This window comes from Crocuta crocuta, unplaced genomic scaffold, assembly GCF_008692635.1.
Source record: "Crocuta crocuta isolate KB4526 unplaced genomic scaffold, BGI_CrCroc_1.0 scaffold53, whole genome shotgun sequence".
NCBI lineage: Eukaryota > Metazoa > Chordata > Mammalia > Carnivora > Hyaenidae > Crocuta > Crocuta crocuta.
In genome coordinates, this window is record NW_027529432.1 from 1,830,772 (window position 1) to 1,838,336 (window position 7,565).

The 7,565-nt window shown below is 60.0% G+C and overlaps 1 protein-coding gene across 1 annotated transcript in view; it reads right to left on the reverse strand.

Annotated features, from left to right (window-relative positions):
- Positions 1 to 6,536: 6,536 nt before the first annotated feature.
- Positions 6,537 to 7,565, reverse strand: part of RASGRP2 (RAS guanyl releasing protein 2) — a 13,393-nt gene continuing 12,364 nt past the window's right edge. Inside the window, exons 15-16 of the mRNA XM_077759729.1 lie at positions 6,909 to 6,973; positions 6,537 to 6,751 (exon numbers count right to left, since the gene is read on the reverse strand). Of these exons, the coding sequence (XP_077615855.1) occupies positions 6,915 to 6,973 (59 nt within the window). The 3' untranslated portion in view covers positions 6,537 to 6,751; positions 6,909 to 6,914. The remainder of the gene's footprint in view (positions 6,752 to 6,908; positions 6,974 to 7,565) is intronic.

Sequence of the window (7,565 nt, forward strand, 5' to 3'; positions counted from 1 at the left end):
GCCTGGGGGGACACCGACCTGGGTGGGTGAGCCTTGTGAGTAGGCATGAGGTCCCTGGGGATGTCCCTAAAGGTACCCGTGACAGGGGTGTGCACATGTGTGTGGAAGGTTATACGATCATGATGAACATAGCTGCCACTGGCTGGGGAACGACTACGTCCCTGAGAAATACATGAAGTCTGGAGCGCTTAGCCCAGAGCCAGGCTCACAGTAGGAACACAATAATTCCAGTTTTTACTCTTACGGTCGTCTCATCCAGTCCTTGCAAGAACCCCATGAGATCGGTAGGAGGACCCCCATCTTACAGATGAGGAAACTGACGCTCACCGAGGGGCAGAGCTGAGCCCCTGTGGTGTCCCCACGGTGGCAGCCAGGAGAAGGCTTTGCAAATGATAAGGTGCCTACGCTGGCTTATTTGTTGAGTGAATCTCTGAGCCCCACAGGCCTTCCGGTGTGGATGGGACCGGGTGGGGAGCCGCACCAACAGATGGAACAGCAGGGTAGGTGGCGTGTGAGACACATGGTCGGGCGTCCCCCTGGGGGCTGGGCTCGGAGCTGGGAATGAATGGACAGCGTGGTTCTAGCATCAGGCAGGCGTAGGGTCCCGAGTGTGAGGATTAGTGCTGGGGGGGCAGTGGGGGCACCTGGAAATGGGAGTTTCTGGCAAAGGCCGGGTGTAGCTGAGTGACCAGGAGGGAGCGTAGTCGTGGTCAGGAGAGGTGGGAGCACCTGGGCCGTGGGGGGGCTTTCTCAGGGCACAACGATACGGGAGTGAGTGGGGGGGTGAGGGGTAAATGAAAGGTGGGGAGAAGCTTGGGTGGTGAGCCAGGGCATGAAGGGTGTTGGCAAGCATGTGTGTGTGCCTGTGTGCACACACACACAATGGGCTAACGGGGCACTTAATGATGTGTACTGGGGCAGGGGGCGTCCCAGAGGGGGTGTCCCGGGGGTGTGTGCATGGAGTGCAGGTGTGCCGACATGACTGTGTAAACGGTGGGGAGGTGAATGAGTGGATGGGAGGATGTGTGTGTGTGTGTGTGTGTGTGTGTGCGCGCGCGCACACGCATGCGCGCGCGTTTGGGGGTGAGGGCTGACAGTGCATGCCGGGGCTCTGGGGGCATGCTGGGGCCGTGTGTGTGTGTCACGTACATGAGAGCAGGGCACCTGGGGTAGGTCTCTGAGGCAGGCAGCGAGGTGGCAGTCTCTCTGGGCGGGGGAGTGTAGGCGGTGTGCTGCCGGGAGGTGTATTGTGTACGCAGGTGTGTGTGCCTGTGTAGGTGTGTGTCTGGGTGGGTGCCACCGAGTGTATGTATCAGTGTCAAGTTGTCTGTGTCACTGGCAAGGGCGGGCAGGAGGGAGCAACCGGGCCTGGGCAGAGACTGAGCGCTGGAAGGAAGATGGGTCCTTCACGGCCCCTCCAGAACCCAGCCCCCTGCTCGCAGGAACCCATCGTGTGGATTCAACCCAGGCCAAGAAGCCAGGACAGGACCCTGGGTCCTGGAGAGAACCCCTCAGCCACCGGTGACCACTGGCCTCTGCCTGTCGGTCAGTCCCACCCCTGCCCCCCGCGGTGGATCTGAGGACAGGATGGGTCTGAGAACACTTCCTCCCGCAGGAATGAAGGAGCCCCCATCTAGACTCTTCGCCCCCACCCGCAGAGGCCAGCGTCCCCGGAGGCAGGGGGAGTTAGGGACAGCAGTGAGTGGCTGAAGCACCCACAAAACAGGCAGCCTCACAATTAACAGACCAACTGACCCCCCCTCCACTCTTTCTTCCTTCTGTCTCCTTTCTCTCTTGAGCTACTTCTCTGGCAGAAGATAGAGAATGCAGAGCCCTAAAATCCCCCAGAAGGAATACCCAGACACGAGGAAGGTGGACAGAGGGAGGGGCAGGAGGGGTTGAGAGGTCCTCACCCACCCCACCCCTGGCACATACAAAACCAGGGGTGTATGGAAAGCCCGCAAGGCAGTCAGGAGGACTGGACACCCCCTAAGACCCATCCCTCCGGGTCTGAACAACCACCCCCCTTCACTCCAGGCACCACGAAACAACCCCCTCCCAGCCCCCACTTGTTCAATGAGGCACCGAATGCCTTCGCCCAGGACTCAGGTGGGGGGTTGAGAGTAAAGAAGACAACGGCCCCCGAAAAGCCAATTTTGCCTCCAAGGGCCCATCAAGGGTTCAAGAGCTCATGCCCAGCCCAAAAGAACCCAGGGCAGATGGCTCCTTCAGCTGGGGGAGAGGCTGGGACATGAGAAATGGTCCCCTCCTCTTTGGGGGTGGGGGAGAGCAAGCCCAGGGCCCTGCAGCTGCCTCTCCCTGCAGCACTCTCTGACCATAACCCTGTCACCGCCCCCAGCGCATTCCCACCCCAGCACAGCCCCCTCCTACTGATTTCCCAGTCTCCCTCTCCATCGCCCCCAATCTTCCCCCACAAGCTTCCGTTTCTCTCCCTCAGGCCCCCCATCTTTCCCGTCTCCACCGGCACAGACCCATCTCTGCCTCGAGCACCTTGGCACCTTCCCCTCTTCTCCCTCCCAATAACCTCCTCTCCCCTTGGCTCCCATCCCCCAGTAAAGCCTGGTCCTCAGGGGTGCCCCCCAGGATGAAGCCCTTGGCCTGGCCCCTGCCCCTTGCCTCTCCACTTCTCTCTTTCCCCTCTCCAGCGCCCTCTCCTTCTCCCACCAAGCCCAGTTCCTCGCCGATTTCTCCCCTGCAGACCCTTCAGAGCACAACAGCTTCCCAGCCCTTCTGGAGGGACGCTGCTGCCAGCCCTTGGGGCTTAGCACAGACTGGGGACCCCCCTTCAGAGCCTCCCTCCCAGCCCTCCGGATGCCCCTCCTTCTCGCCCCATCCCTTCCCCCAACGACCCTCCCTCCCNGCAGCATCAGCACCAGTGCCCGCCCCCCGGGTACGCGCATTGGGCCACGCTGCGCTAACGGACGAGCGATGCAGCCAATGCGAAGGCTCAGAAGCCGCCAGTCCCGCTGCTCCACGGGCCCACCTCCCTTCCCTGCCGGGGACCCAGGCGTCCCGGCCCCAGGGCATCCGAGCTCTTCCCCGCCTCTCCCGGTCCGTAGCCTTGGCGCCCAGGCTCCCAACCAGGCCGACCCCCAAGCCAGACCCACTGTCTTTTCCTGGAATCCAGGCGCCCTAGCCTCTCCCCTACTGGGTCGGGCCCTCGGGTCCCACACCCCTCGGCCGGCCGGCCCATGTAGCAGCGCCCAGGACTGGGACGTGCTCAAGAGAGGTTGTGGGCCCCGGACTCGGGGCCCCGAGAAAGCAGGACCAGTGAGGGGCCCGGGCCGCAACGCCCTCTACTGGCTAGGCCCAGGGGCGGGCCCAGGCTGCCGGGAGCCTCGGGAAGGGGGACCGGCCCCGAAGCCGCTGGGGGCTTTTTCCAGCCCTCAGCATGGCCCCCGCCTCCGACCGCCCGAGGGCGCCCTGCCTTCCCCAAGAGCTGAGGCGTGAGGGTCTTTGCTGGGTTGAAGGAGGCAGTGGGGGAGGGAAAGGCAGAGATGGAGGCGGGGTAGACCTAAGGGCTTGGGGGTTCCCAGCCCTGCCTGATGGGAATCCGAGTTTGAAGCCTGGTCCCCAGGCCCGGCAGGAACTCTGCACTGGGGCAGGGGCAGGTTCGGGGGCAGGGGTGAGGCTGCACTTTGCCTGGATCACTGAAGGAAAGCGGCGACAGTGCCGTTCTCTGTTCTTCTCCCAACCAGGAGCGCTGGGTCGAGGCCTTCCCTGCGAGGGTGTCCCCATCACTGTGCACGTGTATGAGTGTGGGAGGAAGGGGACACCCCTTCATGCACTCAGCCAATCAAAGGTGGAGCTGGCACCTGGTGCGTGTACCACAAAGTTGGGCAATGGGCTTCTGGATGAGGCTGTGTGTGTGTGCGCGCGCCCCAGACCATTCTACCACCTCACCCCAAAACCCGGATCTCTGTTGCAGGGTCTGTGATTTGCACAGCCAGTGGTAGGTGGGTGCTTCTTTGGCCTGAGGCAACATGCAAAAACACACACGCAACCACCAGCGCACACCTGGGCACCTAGAGACACAGTCACAGCCACACACGCCTGTCCACGTGCACGCAGGCATTCCCAAAGACACACACGGACAGCTGCAGAAATGGCCCACCCAGGAAGGGTACCCACAGGAAGCACATGTTTGCCCAAGAATATATGCACACACATACAAGCTTGTGCACACAGGTGCTGCACACTCAGAGGCAAATGCACGCCCAGGGGAATAGGTGTGCACAGAGGACCAGCTTACAAGCCATTCTGCCCCTGTGAAGCATTTTGCACAGAGTAGCCAGTTACTGAGTAGATGAGTGGGGACACCCATCCACCAGTGGTCTTCTCCTCCAGGCTGGGGGGGGGTGCGATGCAGAGACCCAGAATGTGGGTGGGGGGTTCCTAGGGATCTGGAGAGATCCCTGAGGCAGGGCCCAGACTGGAGACCCGGTCTGACCTTGGAAAGACCCTCAGGCTGGCCCCACAAAGGCCACTAGAGGAGCCAGAGGATGGGAACTGCTGAGTCAGGGCCTGTAGACGTGAAATGGCCTCTCTGACCCCACAGCCCACTGACCCACCCATCCCCCACTGACCCTCTCCCTGCAGCCTACACACACACACACACACACACACACACACACACACACACACAGACTTGTCCAGCCAGGCACCAGGGCATGGATGGGCAGACAGACAGAGAGGTGCAGTGACTCAGAGACTCTCTCAGACCCTTACAGATGGACGTAAGAAAGGTTAGGAGGAGGGGAGGGGCAGGAAGAGATGTAAGAGCCAGCATTTGTCTCCTCTCCCTACCTCCAGCTCCCTGGGCCACCTTTGCCCATCAAGGGCAGGAAAGGTCACCTGGCAGCCACCGCACCTCCTTGCCCCTCCCCCCAGCTACAGGGATATCTCCCCCCAAGGTCCAAGGTTCAGACTATCCAACATAGTTGGGACCCACCACCTCAAGACACTCCCCCCACAAGGCATCCCCACCCAATGTGGCCCTTCTCTGGGGCACAGTCCAGTGGGGACACACGGTGCAGGGGAAATGCAGCAAATACAGCGTGTGTGTCTGCACGCACACACACGCATGCACACGCACACACGTGAGGCTCATACACCTGATTCACACATGCAACCGTGAAAAGACAGCCACACGTTACACTCCCAGGGCAGGGCAGACCTGGGCGCACATATGCACACACACGCACACAGTGGGAAGAGGCCAGGCTGGGGCTGAGGGCTGCAGGGAGGGGAGGCGACCAGGCTGCAGGGAAGGAGGCAGCGCGGGAGGCGGGCGGCACAGGGAGCGAGCTGCTCTTCACAACACAATCGCCGTCTGTTGTTATAGCAACTCAGCCCCCAAATCGTGAAACGGATATTACAGCCTTCAGAGGGGGAAGGGCAGGAGGGGGCTGAGGACACAAGGAGGGGTAGTGTGAGGGACCCAATGGGGGACACGGCTGGGGGGCTCAACAGAGGGCGGAGCTGTCGCTGAGAACTATCGGGGTGGGAGGTAGAAGTGACCTCAATAAGGAGTGGGCCAGGAGGAGTGGGGTCTCAAGGAGAGAGGGGCACATGGGGTCTGGGAACCCTGACAGAGGGGCTGCGGGCATTGCTTTGCAGGTAGGAATGGGGGTACTCAAGCCTCCACCCCCAGGATGACCCACAGCTGCTGTAGGACACACCCCTGGTTGGGGGGCAGCTCCCCATTGGAGCTCCAATGTTGGAGGAAACAGCTCCCGGCTCTCAGGGCTGCTGGAGCCTGGCCCAGCTTCAGAACCTTTAGAAGACCCCCACTCCGCCCTCTGTGCCCAGACCAGCCTTAGAAGTGGCCTTAGTCTTCCTCGGGTAGCGGTGACCCCCAAAACCTCCGTGCTGCAGACTCAGGAGGGAAGAGCTGGGTTGGGAGAGGCCACAGCAGGCTGAGAGCAGAATCAATATGCATTTCCTCTGGAAGTCACCGTCCTTCCGGCTGGCAGCAGCTCCAGGCCAAGAGGCTGCCAGCCCAGAGAGTGCAGCCCCCACCCTGAGCCATGCAAGCCCAGCCTGGGCTGCCCAGGTCCCCCCCTCCCCCGCTCCCCCACAGCCAGCACTCAGGGCTGCCCTCTCTCCCCCTGGGTTCCCTGCAGTGAGATCCCCATTGCTGGAAGTATTCACACAGGAGCCAAGAGGCCACCTGTCACATAAGGGAATTTCGGCTACGGGCTGAAGGCTATGGTTACACACGACCCCTGAGCCCAGCAATTCTGGGTGCGAAGAAGCACTAGCTTCTTTGAGACCCCCAAGATTCTGCACTCCTAGAGATTCTAGACCTTCCCCAAGATTATTACGTTTCAAGGTTTCTGGGTTCTGAAGTTCTATCCCCCAATTCCAGCCCCCCTAAGGTTCCCAACACTTGAAATTCCAGATCTCCCAAGATTCCCTGACTACAAAGTTCTAGACGCTAAGATTCTAGCCCTGTGATTACAGACACCCCACCCCCACCCCTGCGTGAAGATTCTGGGCTCTGATGGTCTAGGTTAATTACATGGGCCTTTTTATTCCATCTGGAAAATACAAATATTCACAGGATTCTGTACAACCTTAGGGACACCAGCCCCGGCCCAACCCTCAGCCGCATGCCACCCTCACACCCCACCCCCCAGCCCCAGCCTGCTGCCCCAGCACCCCAGGCTTCCTGCTCTGGTCCAAGTCTTTTCTCCAAGGCAGGCATGAGTGCTTGATCCAGTCACCGCTGGGAAGGAAAACAACAGAGGTTGTAAGGAAAAAAGTAATGAGTCCACCTGGCCTAGGTCATGCGGACAGAGCACTTGTTTCCCTGACCCTCACCCCTCCCGATGTGTCCCCAGCCCTCAGCGGCACAGGCCGCTGGTGAGACCGCAGGGACTCACCATCAATTACAAGTGGATGTCAAATACACCATCCTCCACAGCCTGCACCTCCTCCTCTCGAATCTCTGCNCTCTGTGCCTTCAGCAGCCCTTGCCCCACTCACAGCGGGCACCCTACCCCATCCCGGAAGCGGATCCAGCCACCAAAAATCAATTCACTGAGTGACCAATCGGCCCATTTTTGAGGCTCTTCTTCTAAGTTTTCATGCCGCCATGGCTTTTTCACAGCCACAGATTTGTCAGTGCAGTTTGCCTCAAATGTCAATTTTGTGTGTGTTTCACATTTCAGACCCCAGCACTTCTGGAAGGCTCAATGCAAATGGCCTCACTTTTTCTATTTTTGAGGACTTGTGCCTGGTGCCTGCCTCTATTTTTGAGGACTTAGGCCAATCCAAATGGCTGTGGTCAATTGCCTTTGACCCCAGGCTCACATGGTTGTTCGGAGTGTGCTCAGCAAAATAATCATGTGGGGGACTGTCATTCAGCAAGCTGCCCTAAAACCACCAGAGACCCCCCAAGAGAGCCACAAAAGGTTTTCAGGGCAAGGGACATTTCTCAGATTAGCCCCCAGAGCAGCCAAAACGGGAAATGCAGGCAAATGGCTCACAGGATTCCCTTTCCAATCCAACGTCAATCCCCCTAACAAAATAAGAGTGTG